The sequence below is a fragment of the Lates calcarifer genome, linkage group LG21 (genome assembly GCF_001640805.2).
Source record: "Lates calcarifer isolate ASB-BC8 linkage group LG21, TLL_Latcal_v3, whole genome shotgun sequence".
Taxonomy (NCBI): Eukaryota; Metazoa; Chordata; class Actinopteri; family Centropomidae; genus Lates; species Lates calcarifer.
The window spans coordinates 11,417,671-11,431,325 of NC_066853.1; the positions used below are offsets into that span (position 1 = coordinate 11,417,671).

The 13,655-nt window shown below is 38.9% G+C and overlaps 1 protein-coding gene across 2 annotated transcripts in view; it reads left to right on the forward strand.

The window, feature by feature from the left end:
- drd2a (dopamine receptor D2a) overlaps positions 1-13,655 on the forward strand; it is a 34,044-nt gene that overhangs the window by 10,992 nt on the left and 9,397 nt on the right. For both annotated transcript variants that reach the window (XM_018681264.2, XM_018681265.2), the window contains 2 exons: positions 6,843-7,153; positions 12,597-12,706. In XM_018681264.2, coding sequence (XP_018536780.1) covers positions 6,875-7,153; positions 12,597-12,706 — 389 coding nt within the window. In that variant the 5' untranslated portion in view covers positions 6,843-6,874. The remainder of the gene's footprint in view (positions 1-6,842; positions 7,154-12,596; positions 12,707-13,655) is intronic.

A 13,655-nucleotide genomic window follows, 5' to 3' on the forward strand; every position in this document is an offset into this window, starting at 1 on the left:
GACACAAATTTAAGAGTCACATTTTCACAAAAGCAGCAAGAAGGATGGCTAATTACCAGAGCGCTTCAAAAGATAATAGGCTACACCATAATGGGCTACAAAAATAATACATGTTCCGACATTGTTTGCTTGTTTATTGCCCCTTCTTCTTTGTTTAAGAGGCACAAAGTGCATATGTTGATTCAAAAACAGAGACGACACACTGAAAGATCTGTTTTCAAAGCAGGAAATTACAGCACCTAGAAAAATAATGACAGAGAAACTGGTATTGATCAGCAACACAGTCAGTCGAATCTTTGATATGGAAAGACCAATTTGTGCTTTGAGAGAGTAACCTTTTATTGCAACTTTGACATTATTATGTTGGTAAAATCGTTGTATTCATATAGTTGTTATCTAATGAAACTGAATTTGAGCATTATTTATATTTGGCAACAGACAACTGACAACAACAAGCAGAATGGAGAGGTGGGCATGATACTCAGGGCAAATCATTGTGTGTGACAACTATGTAATTACATCCATTTCACTGGTGGGCATGAAAAAAAATATGTAAGGTTTTACATATCCTGGTCTTATATCTGTAAAGGTTTTAGTTTGCTTCACTACCTCTGGTGTTGTACCTGTAAACTTTTCCTACTCTCCGAAGAAGTTGGCAAAGTAGCCTGGGAGGTCTCTATAAATATATATATACGATATTCTCTCAAATGTAAGCACCTTAAGCTGGAAACTGTAATTCAGCTCCAATCAGTTTGCTTTCTTATATTTGAAGTTTCTATTTCATGTCTTTTTTGTTGGCCTATTGCCATGAACTAATCACATTCAAAATGACACCAAACTAGGCAGGAGGCCAGTTGCTCAGGCATCCCATGTCTAGGAATGTTGCTTTCCTGGCCAGTTATCTATTTTGGTTTCCTTGCTCAAAATCTTCAAAACTGAGCACACAACTGTGCTTAGCTTCATCAGACGATGTAGGTCATTTCCTTCCAATTTTTATGTCTAGACCAAAGTCCTTATTTGCCCTGGTATCAGCCTATTCTTTGGTCATGCAGTCCTGGAGTGGGGTAGAAATCTGATATCAAGACAGAACTACCATTTAGTATTTTGACCAAACCAGTTACTGCAATTGATTTTCACAGCTGTTGCTACGTTAGCAGTTTTGGAGCTGTTAGCTTGGTGTTTGTCAGGTAGATTGTAGTTACTTGTTCTATGCATTAAATATACACTTAACAACTTACTATTTCATTTTCACTATACCCTCTAAGCTACATGGCTGTTTTGCTAAACCTATTTGCTTCTTTTCCTAAATCCTTCATCAAGGAGAAACAACTATAAGCACTAAAACTAAAAACTATTTCCTCAAGTACCACAGGGGCCACTTGATAAATTAAACTTTTTCAGAACCTATGGGGACAACAGCAAAAACATTTTTCTTTTTGAAGATATGCCTTTAAGTGCGCTGTTGTGTTTTCTTTCAGTATAACAATTTAAGAGCTGTTATTTCAGTCAGTCCGTTTGCAGCAGCCTCAAGAGCTGCACATTAGATTTGTAGATTGTCGCCTTAATCACACTGTCAATCACATTTACAAACATGCTGATTGTCTGTTTCCAGAGTCACAGAAACAACTATTTGTGAGAACAACTTTGTTGGCAGTGGTTCTGAGGTGTTGAACCATGCAATCAGAACCCAACTATCTGATAGTCAGATCTTTACTCTACTTCACTCATTAGATAGTATTTCCTGTATCATGTTGTGTAAGAGCAAATAATTAGTGCAAATAAATTTCATGTCAATTTTACAACACAAGAACAGAAGAGGTCCTGCACACTATCCTAGGGAACTCCACAACTGATACACACAGCTTCTCATAGAAGCCCACCAGCCTCAGTCCACTTGTCACTTCCTGACATACTGTCATCCATGTCATCCATAGCAGGATTTGTCACAAACACAGGCTGGCTTGGCAATCAATTGGGTCAGACCAAATCATTTATGTAGATGTACATAAGCACTGTAAACAATACAGTACATCACCCCTGGCAGTGGGTGGTCTGCTTGTTTCAAATCTAAAGCTTATGGAAAGAAAAACAAGTCATTCATTGAGTGGCAAGTTCATAAGGTTAAAAATCACTTACCCACAGAGAGCCTGGCTTTAGGTGGGAAGCTGGTGAGGGATTAGCAATAGCAGCTCCAACTGGAGCAAAAGGTGGGAAGGATCTGGATTACAACAGTATCAGTCCCTAAGTACACACAAAAACTACACAAATCCTTGAAGGTGTGGTTGACCATTGGTCAAGCGCAACTGTAGCCAGAATCAAAAAATAAAAGGTCACCTACAACTCTCCATTAACGCCTAACACCATTGTAGGAGAGCACCAGTAAACAGCCAGTCGATGGACAGTACTAAGGATTTAGCAATAAGAAGATTGCTGTAGTGATACTGCATTTAAATAGGGAACAGTGGTTCATGTTTCAGCATTCAGAGGGCTTCCACTCTGTTGAAGATTCCTTGTGCAAGCCACTGAATCTATATTGGGCCATTGACCCTGACCTCTGACTTACCTGTGGAGAAGGACATTATTATTATTACTATCAGATACAGGTCACAGAGGACATAATTTAAAGAAAATTAGATATCGAAGGCAGCAGGGGGAAGAGCTGAGGTTTTTGTTTATAAGGAAGCACCAGCTATCAGGCCAGCAGTGAGAACAGTCTCACATACTGTAAGTAAGGAAGTAGAGCGGGCAAATAAATAAGATTAGACAGCACAGGGCATCTACAGGGTACACACACAGACTGGTGCCCCAGAGCAATGCTTACACATCCTAACAGGAGCACTCTTCCTTCACTCACTCCCTTATTCTCACTCTCTTTTTCCCCCACTGGTTCTTACTAAATCCTTCTTTTCCCTGTCTCTGCACTAAGGCTTTCCTCTGCCCTCCTCTGGTAACTTTTCTTATTAATATAGTTGGCTACTGAGCTTAAAAAATGTTAAGATGCCCAGTCTTTCCTGCACTGCACTCTGTGTTGTCCAAATAAACATATGCGCACACAGTTGGACGTGACATAGCTTCCTCTGCACAAATCCACAGTTGAATTCATCTCGTTGAGTATATCTTACAGTTATATTGCCACTTTTGCATGCACAGTTACTTAGTTGTGATTCATGCACCCTGATATTATCTAGTCTGATTATCTCTGTAAGAGCAGTCTGAACTAAGAAGCAGCAGACAAATGCTTTTTGAGGTTTTAACATTTACAGTCAAGGCCAGAACAAGTGTGCAAATGTCTGTGGAAGTATAAGGTAATCTAATCAGTGCAGTGACATTCAGATGTACTTCAGGTCAGATGTACCCTGACCCTATTAAAAAATTTACAAATTGCTAAGAGAGTCTGTCCTCCGCAAGTGCAACGTGTCCTGATCATCTGAGATTTTCAAGGATCTCTGAATAAGAACACGTCAAGCTCACATAAAGCTGCAAAGGGCTCAAAAGCATCTCCGAAGAATTTGCCCTTCACAAGTCATCATTCAAGCAGATAAATATAACTAATGGAAATTTAAAAAAATAGTCAGTTCAAGAGTTCTGTATTAAGCCCAAGCAGGGAAAAAATAGCTGTAGAGAGTTTTCAAAAAGAAATTTATGCATGTATGCATAGCAGCACCAGGACTAACCTTCATCTAATACTCTCATGTTCATATTTACCTTGAAACTGTTCTTTATTTCCCTTGTTGCTGTAATTGTTCCTCCACTCCATAATGGCTTTGAAACGATCCCTTCTTACTGTGATTCCAGTGGAGATGGACATGGTGATTCACTCCTTCAGTACTGTTTCCTTGCTGAGCTGTTAGATATTAGCACACAGTTGGACAGTTGTACCGTGTACTTTGGAAGATACCCCTTTGATTTGTCTAATTCAGTCTTCATATTAGCTTTAGTTGAACCAAGGAATGTATTAATGTTCTTACACATAACGAGGAGTACATTTGGTCCTCCATCTCTTACATTCTCTACAAACTGTTATGTGAATGCTGTTTTGACACAGACATGGAAAAAAAAACCTTATTCTTTAGTCATGAACTTTGATGCGCTGAGCATCTTGGTTTGTGTCCTCTTTTTATTTCCAGTGCAACCACTCCGGGCTCAATGAATTTTTAATTAAATCTGAAGTTTTTATCATGACAATTTCTGGGTAATCTGTTTGTGTTATGAAAAGTTAGCACTTGCTGGGTCAAACAGCTCAAAAATGGCTCACAACTGGGGTGTCCAGAGCAGCCCTAACTGAAGAAAATTAGCAATTTGGAACACCTGAGTCAAACTCCTGATTATAAGCCTAATGGTGTGGCACCACCTGAGGGTAGCCATGGGAAAGATACCAAACATTAAATGTACTTATGTACTGATAGTAAAATAAAATCAGAGACTTTTAAGTCCTGTGTAAAAACTTTGTAGCCAAGTCAGTCACATTTTGGAAGCAGTGCATCCAAAAAAACCTCTTAAAACTTTATATCATTCATTCATTCTCAAACTTTATTTAACCAGATTTTTGCAGTAATGCCTTTGGTTATAGGCAAAGGTTAGCAGTGACAAATAACAGTCATAACCTACAACAGGGGAAAAATTACAAGAAAAAAAACGATTCACAGAAACAATTACAAGGGTAAGAAAATAATTGTTGGGTTGTGGAAAATGAAATTAGGTGCAATGATAAAATGAGTTAGATGTAGATGGGGAGATTCTAGTCAGCAGGAGCAGCAGCCTGAAAGGCTGTAGAACCAATTAGGGTATGAGTGAGAGGGAAGGAGGGGGTGAAAATGGAGCTGGGAAACTGGAGGATGACATAAACATTCATCTAGACAGGTATGAGGGAACTGCACAGCTAAGGGTTTTGTAAAATAGGATATGCATGTGTATTTTTGACATTCTTCTAAAAAAGATGAGACATATAGCTTCATTAAGTTTGGAGTGGTGGGTTCATAGCGTTACAATCGGAAATCTGCTGAGTGATATAGACTATGAGCCTCTGTGACCAAACAAAGAAATAATGCAAAACACACATACATCAAAGTAAACAGACTTCTAATATTAATGAGGAACATTCAGTCCGTAATCATATATACCATCCCATGCAGTGTATATGATGTTTTAAATAAAATGCAGTTTTATTTGCAGCAGAAGCTAATAAATCTTTTTAATTTCATCATGCAAGCAGAAGCTCCAGTAACTGCAACAAAGATGTTACACTGATTAGACTGATGATTCATTGTGGTTGGTTTGTGGCACACTGGCAGAGCACTTTCTTTTAACATTTCATTTTCTGTCTGATAATACAAGTCATAAAATAAGAACTGAAAACCAGTCACTTCAACGTCAAAGTCATGTATTTTTAGTCATTTTCAGTGAATGTGAAATGTTGAATGTGAGGTTACGCTCATTAAACAAAAGACACATTTAGTCTGCTCTAATGGAATGTGTTTCAGTGGCACAATACCACTAATTAGGCTTTTCTGATATCATGGTGATCTGTCTGTCAAGGGAAGACAGCTCCACTGTTTACTTGCCTCACCAGATATGACACCTGTCAGTGTTTTTTGCTTGGTTTTTTTTGTTTGTTTGTTTGCTTTTGAAAAATAGATCTTGAAACGGGGAGGCACGGTGGTGTAGTGGTTAGCACTGTCGTTTCACAGCAAGAAGGTTCTAGGTTTGAGCCCCGGTTTGAGGCTGGGGCTTTTCTGTGTGCACGTTAGGTTAATTGGTGACTCTAAATTGGCCATAGGTATGAATGTGAATGTGAGTGGTAGTTGGTCTGTATATGTTGGCCCTGTGATGGACTGGTGATCTGTACAGAGTGTAGTCTGCCTCTTGCCCAATGACAGCTGGGATAGGCTCCAGCCCCCCCACGACCCTTAACGGATAAGCAATATAGGTAATGGGTGGATGGATTTTGAGGCATTAATAGCCGTCAAAGCTTCTGCTGAAAAAGTGTTCTGATAAGACACAATTACGGCTCTAAATGGTTCAAACCCTTTGCCTTAAAAGTAAGCTATGTAGTTTTTGTCCCCTGGCAGTGCTGTGGAGCAATATTTCAATAAGTGTGTCCCTGATTTGTTTGTAGATCTCTTGATCTACTAGCACACAGATGAAAATTAATGTACACACTCACAAGCACATGGGTGACATCACTCGGATATCTGGCAGCTGCAGAGGGCAGTAAGGAAAATATGCAGGAAGCTACACTATCCAACTGATCATCAGCTGGTGGTTGTTATGTACCGAAAATTGTGGCAATGCACCTGGAAATACAGGTTTCAAAATATTTTTTAAAATATATATCAGGGAGGAAATTCATTGAGATTTTTGTTATGGCTCAAGGATATACACAGTGCCTTTTGGTGAGAAACGCTGAATGTAAACCTGTGTTTGTTTACAAGAAAACTTCACAGCTCCTATAACATTGTAGAAAAAACTTACCTTTTCATTTTAAACTTCTCAACCCTTTTCACCCCTGTTTTATTACAAAAGGAATTAATGTACCTGTCTTGAGTGGCTGGAAATGATTATTCAGATTCCTGAAGAAAAACTTTCTGCACAGAGGGGAATACATTTACAAACTTTTATAAATCACAATATGTTTTATACTCAAGGCCACTCACCAGCAGCTGCAGGATGCATCTGAATTTCTGCCAGTTTCCTACACTAGCCTCTCAGAGTTTTGATTTTTTTTCCCTTTAGGTTCCAGATGATGCCAGAAAGTTATAGTTATAGTTTGATCAGATGGAAATATGGTAAATACAACTGTTCATTCAAATGCCATTTTCCCTCTTTGTCTGCCTGTTTTGCAGGGCCCATATTTGGCCTTTGTCACTCACAGCTAATGGATGTCTTTACCCAGTATGCCTACAATGACAGTTTCTATGACAATGGAACATGGAGCTTCAACGAAACAGATCAAGAGCAGAAGCACCCTTACAACTACTACGCCATGCTGCTCACTCTGCTTATCTTCGTCATCGTCTTCGGCAACGTGCTGGTGTGCATGGCTGTGTCCAGAGAGAAGGCCCTGCAGACCACCACCAACTACCTGATTGTCAGCCTGGCTGTTGCTGACCTTCTGGTGGCCACGCTGGTTATGCCCTGGGTTGTCTACCTGGAGGTAGGTGCAGCAAAGATGTACACACACCCACGCACCACCTACACACATTTATATTCTTTTGTACATAATTGAAGAGACATAATTCACCTGACATTCCCTACACAACAGACATGCTCTCCCTTTCTCTATACCTACAGTACGCCTCCTCTTCACTCTGTGTTTATCTCATGCCATTAGAACAGCTTTGGAAAAAGAAAAGACAGTCGTGATTTGCGGCCTTGCAGTACAAGAGCTGTAAAAACATTCCTCTTTCTGTGTCATGTCCAATAGCGCAAATGTGTACACTCTCAACAGAATATGAGAGGACAGCCTCTGAAAGCAATCAATACTTTATTTTTGCAAAGAAAATTCCCAGCGTGAAAGAAAAAAAAGCAGAAAAGCATAATATGCAAACAACAGACATTTATATGAAATCTAGTGCCAGGAAAATGCTGGCGAAAAGAGTTCTAACCGAACAAGCTGCTCACAGTTATCAGCAGGTCGAAGGCTCAAGGTGAAACAGGGGTGAAGGCTAATGTGTTCACATCAGCATTGTAAATATCAGTCCCACAGTGGTTAAAGGCCTATGATAGCAGCACTGTGTGACAGTGTCGAAGCAGCAGACAAGTCTATTCAGTCAGAGGTCGCATGTTTATGAATAATTCTTCCTAATTCTGGGATGCAGCATTGTGCATTCACTCCTGTGTGGGATAGTGCCAAGCTGCCTGTTAACCACGGCAACCTAAAAGAAAACAAGAGACTTGGATTGAGCATAAAATCATCTCCAATCTGCCGAATCAATAGCAGGCAGGATGTGGGCTATCTTTCAGAAAAAATATCTCTCTACTGTATCTCTCAGTCTTTGCTCATCACTTCTGTTTATCCTCTCGGTCTGGGGGTTATTTCTGACCATCAGGCTTTAGGTCACGCTGTCTGATGTAGAGAAAGGCAATCTAAGACTACAGGGACTCTAATCCTCCTGTGTCTCTCCGTGAGTCATGATGATTATCACTCTGATCAGATTACAGTTTATCAATCCATAGGATGCCACAGTCTCAGCCTGTTTTTATATATGTTTGTTTGTACATACAGCACAGGGATGATTGGAAATGTGTCACTCAGTGGTATTACAGAAACACTTATACTTTTCAGCAATGTAGAATGAGATAAATTCCTATTCCATTACTATTGCTGTCACCAGTAAACGTAAAACTTCTTTGTGATCATTGGCACCAATTAGACTAAACTTTGTTTTTCCATAATACATGCAACCTGCATACTGTGTTTTTTTATCAGAGCTGTTTACCCGCTTTCTCTGTTGATGTGGGCAGCTGGGTACACACAGAGGGAGCCTACATCAAAGTATTTCCGAAAAGTGGGAGTTGAATTGTAATCAGCCACGTATCAAAGCTCCAAATTGTAGCGTAAAACTTTGTCAATAAAATATTAATTTTGGTATCATAGCAGAGCAGTGAGTCTTTGATGCTGTAAAGTGGTTTGAGTGTACGTGTGCGTGTTTTCAACTGCGTTTGTCTCTAGGCAACTCATTTAGAATGTGGTGAGCTCTGGCACCACCGATTGTACAGTATAAGTCACAGCAAGTTTTTGGCCACGAATGTGACAACTGCGTCTCCTGTAAATTTACATTACTGGCAACATGCAAATACAACACTAAGTTACAAGAACACTTACTGCTCTCGTGCTTCTGCTGGCATCCCTGACAAGGCAAGGCTTTCTGTCATAAATATTTTTAGTCTCCAGGCTCAAGCCAAGATAACCTGGGAGACATCACTATAACATCACTGGAATTACTCTCTCAGGCTTCCTCTGTATTCATAGAAGAAGTGACAACAACATCTGTTTTAAGAGGCTTAACTCCTTGTGACAACTAAACTGACCTACCTGTATATGCAGTAAAGTATTAACAGTAGATCAGTTATATGTGCTTTGAAAAGTTTACAATTTATCCTCTGTCATAATTTGTCATTGCACATTGAGAAACGTGGTATACTGTACATATATTGTAGAATGATCCTTAAGATCCTTTGAAAGGAAACAGAATACTTCTGAGGTCTGTTGATATGTGATCAATAAGGATGGATCTACAGTACAAGGTTGTTGCTATTTTCAGTCCCTTATTTTTTTTTGCTGAGGCAAAGTGGACACGTTTAAATCACAAAATCTGTTGCAAAATTATTCATGTGAGCGACAGGAATTCCAATCTAGATCAGAGGCTGCAATGATTATTATTTAATTAAGGTTTAGAATTGATTAGAGTTTCACAGTGTTTTCCTGAACATGTTTGCGGGGCTGGTGGGGGCGATGTACAACAATGTTCAAGGTTTCCTGTCTCAACTGTTCTATGACAATAACACGGAGAATTGCTCCATTTAAGAAGTTTCTCACAAAGAGAAGGACTTAATCTTCCTTCTTAAGCTTCCTTCTTATAGACACCCATGGTTAATAATAACAGTTTGAGTGAAATCATCCACAGATGAATATAAGAACTATGCACTGGCTGTTTGTCAAAGTCAAAATGGATTACCCGGCGTGTGTTTGGAGTGGGATGCTCATCTGTGGACTGGTATAAATCCCTGCAAATAAGAAATTATTTGGTATAAGTGGGAATGTTGATGTTTCCAATTGCCTACAGATTATCTACAGACGGGTAAACACAGTTTACATCATTCTGAGGCAAATACCAGTTTATAATAATCTCTAGATCTGTATTTGTGTCGTGAAGGTGAAATACCAGCTAAATATCATGAATGAAGCAAAGCTCACAGCTGAGCTTTGGCTGGAAGATTTTTTTATTTATTCATTTCACCTTCTTCAGAACATGCTTTTTCCATCAGAGACAAAACCTAAAACTATGTATGTCTTCAGATAATGACACACTTTCAATTATGTTCACTGTTTGGTAACAGTATTGTTTGTCTCTTATTTTCTTGTCTGAACAACTCATTTTTCTTTCTTTCTTTTCTTTCTTTCTACATGCAGACTTTAAACTTGATTCTTGCAGACCGTGGCCGTGACTGTGTTTCTCATGTTAATAATGTATCAGCATTAAACACAGTGAGAGCTTAGTCACAGAGTGTGGGCAGGGCATTCAACTTGCCCTTTGTTATTAAATGCTAAATTAGCATTAATTACCACAGTTTTTCGCTTTCTGCCAAGTGTGACTGATTTAGAGAGCATATGGAGGGGACACTATGCATGACTTGAAGTTCAGAGTTTGTTTAAAATCAAGGGGAATAAAAAAAAAAAACATGTCACATGTCCTTAAAAACACAAAGAAATGTCATTAGTAATATAAATGGTAATATATCATGCATATAACGTAATATTTCTAAATGTATGATGCTCAGACAGTAGTCTCATTCAGATCATAAGAGACCGGAGAAGACACAAACAACCATACAATCTGCCTATACAGTAAGAGCAAGACCTATAAAGCCAGACAGCCAACAGTCAGGCTATAAAAAAAGAATTAAGAAAAGCAATAAAACCTCAAAAAAACTCCAGTACCAGTCCAGTTTAAGTTTACATGTGACAAAATGTATTAAAAATGGTGAATAGTACATGAAAACAGTTCCCTGTTGTCAGTAAGGGAGTCCATTCAACCTTGTGATATAAAGATAAATGATGGGTAGTATTTGTCATTATGTGTTATGTCGCTGACAAGTAATATGTGTAAATAATGTGTGTTATGTGTTTTATATCTATTTAGTTTTTGTTACACTTTAGGTCAGTTATTTTTATGCATACACTTAATCATTTCTGCTATGAATGGTCCTAGATTAACAAAGTTCATCGTTTATCACTATTATTGTCAATGTTATAAAAAACAACAGAGGTTTAGATAATAGAGCAGGGTACGCTAGTTTAATTTCACCTTGATTTTAAGTGACGTCTCAAATTGCTCTTTCTAACCACTGCCCCCATTACTGCATTTTCAATTTCCCAACACCTTAACTTTGCAAATTAAATCAGAATGCTGATTCACTCCAAACTGTGCAACGCACATATGCACAGTTGGAAGTTATAAATTAAGTTGGAGAGGTGGGCGTGGAGGGAGGGAGTGAAATAGCATGGACAAAATTGAGAAAATGTGTATATCCCACAGTCAACGTTCCATAGCAATTATCCCCTTTTAGACTATATTTGTTTTGATTTCATTGCCTGAGACATGATGCCAATAAAAACACAGTTTAATATCCAGTAAAAGTGTCTCCCTGTACTGATGAAAATAGACCTGTGTTGCAGCCATGAAGCACTGTAATGGTTTTCAGCTCTTGTGAGGCTCTTAAATTTGTTATGGGCTGCAGCTACTGATGAGGATGTAAAAAGGTGTGGATGTGCTGGTGGAGCTGGCGAGAGGAGAAACCTGTAGATTGACATATAAAGACCAAGAACAAGAAATTGAGTGATGGTAGTGAGGGAGACAAACAGGCAGACTGAATGCAGAGAACACAAGGATAGTGTAGAGATACAGAGAAGACAAATGTCAGGAGCAAAAGGTTAGAGAAACGCAAAAAAAGAGGAGAAGAGAAGAGAGGTTGTGACAGGGGGAAGGGCACTCATTAGGCTGTCAGATCATTCTGCAATCACTGCTAGCGTTGTGGACACCAGCAACAACATATGCCTCTTTAAGCTGGCACTTAATTTTATAAAGACACAGCCCAAGATTAATCAGTCACAGAGAGGTAGGAGTTGCCCTGCGACATACACAGATCTCCCTTACCCTTTTCAGAGCTGTGGGAGGAAGCAGGTAGGTTGTAGTGTCAGACGAGGTGGGTGGTATCGAACCTGTCAGAGCATCACTGATTATGTTAGTTTCATCATGGGGTTTGGCCATGTAACAGAGAGTGACAGAGGTATGAATACAAATAGGTTTCAATCATGTCTTTGATTGGAAGCCGCCTGGGGCTGGAGACCAGGATGCACGTGAAAGGATAATTATCTCACTGACACTGAGGGTGTCTGTAGGTTTGCAATAATTTATACTCTTTAATTCCTACTGTTGTCGGTGAAAAGATGTAAAAAGCCATGAAGTCACTGAGTAATCAAGTCAGATAATCGGTCAATTGCCATCATGTCAGGTGTAACATTCTTTTGGTAATGTGAAAATGACAGACTGTTGTTTATGCTGTAAAATGTTTTTCACCTGAAATGTATAACTCATGCCCATTCAGTCTATTTTCTATTGGACCCCACTTACAACTCAGAGCACTCTGAGATTTTCTTTTATGTTTATTCATTTTAACCTCCTTCATTCTTTCCCCCTATGGTTCAGTTTCTCTTTATTTCCCCTCTCTTCCTGTTACCGGCATGGAACTAATATGAAAAAATATATAAGGAGGCTTGACTGTCAGAATCGTTTTTGCTCCAGAAGGAAAAAAAGTGGCTTTGTTCTCTTGACTGTTGCTGTAAACTGCCATTTGTTGATGTTTTTCTCTTCCAGGTAGTGGGAGAGTGGCGCTTTAGCAAGATCCACTGTGACATCTTTGTCACTCTGGATGTGATGATGTGTACAGCCAGCATCCTCAATCTCTGTGCCATCAGCATTGATCGGTGAGTTTGTCACTTCACAGATTGTTCAGTCCTGTCTGTTATGCTTCCTGCATGGATTCTCAATGGAAATCTTTACCTCCTGAATAACACAAGGGAACTGCTACCTTTTAAGTGCATGACCATCAAAGCCCACGTCTATTTACAGACTAAATGCAATTTCAAGACATGGATTTTACACCATAAACAACATTTATGTAAATTGATATAGAAGCACAATACTCATCATAATTACTGGCTACCAGATGTCCCAGGGTTATAAATGTGAAAATCATATAATATGACAAACTGCTGCAATTTCTGGACGAAAAAGTGCGTATGATTTAATGAACACCTGTAAGACAAGTGCATAGGAGAATGAAGTCTAATAACAAAGTTGTAGTCTCCTGTACACTGTCAGCACAAATTTTGAGGCAGCTAATGTTTAGTTGTATAAAATAAACAAGACAGTTTAGCAGTATCTTTCCTACAGACTTCAACAACCAATCACAAAAGTGGGCAAATCACAGGAATTCCTAAAATGATTGAACACTAAATTCTAAATACATGCATAGAGCTATACATTTTCATGAATCAAAAATATATACTTGAGACCAAATAACACAAGTAATAAACAGTACAGGAAAGGCAACACACTTTACTCACTTAAATATATAATCTTATATTAAGCTCCCATAAGGGGAGTTAAAGTAGTAGCACTAACAGCAGCTAGCAGTAAATCTTGTTTTTGTTGACCTCCATTGGTTTAACTTTGTGAAGTGATGTAGAAGTGTGCTCCAGGGTGGAGTCAGTGCATTGTGATGTCACTATTGGGTGTGGTTACATGTTCAATAGAGTACTTGACGCTCATGATCAGACTTAAGACTTTGATGCAAGAGGATGGTGAAACACTGCTTTTCTGCCTGGTAATGAGTCACTCTTTAATAGACAAAGCTCATTTAAATATCCTTGG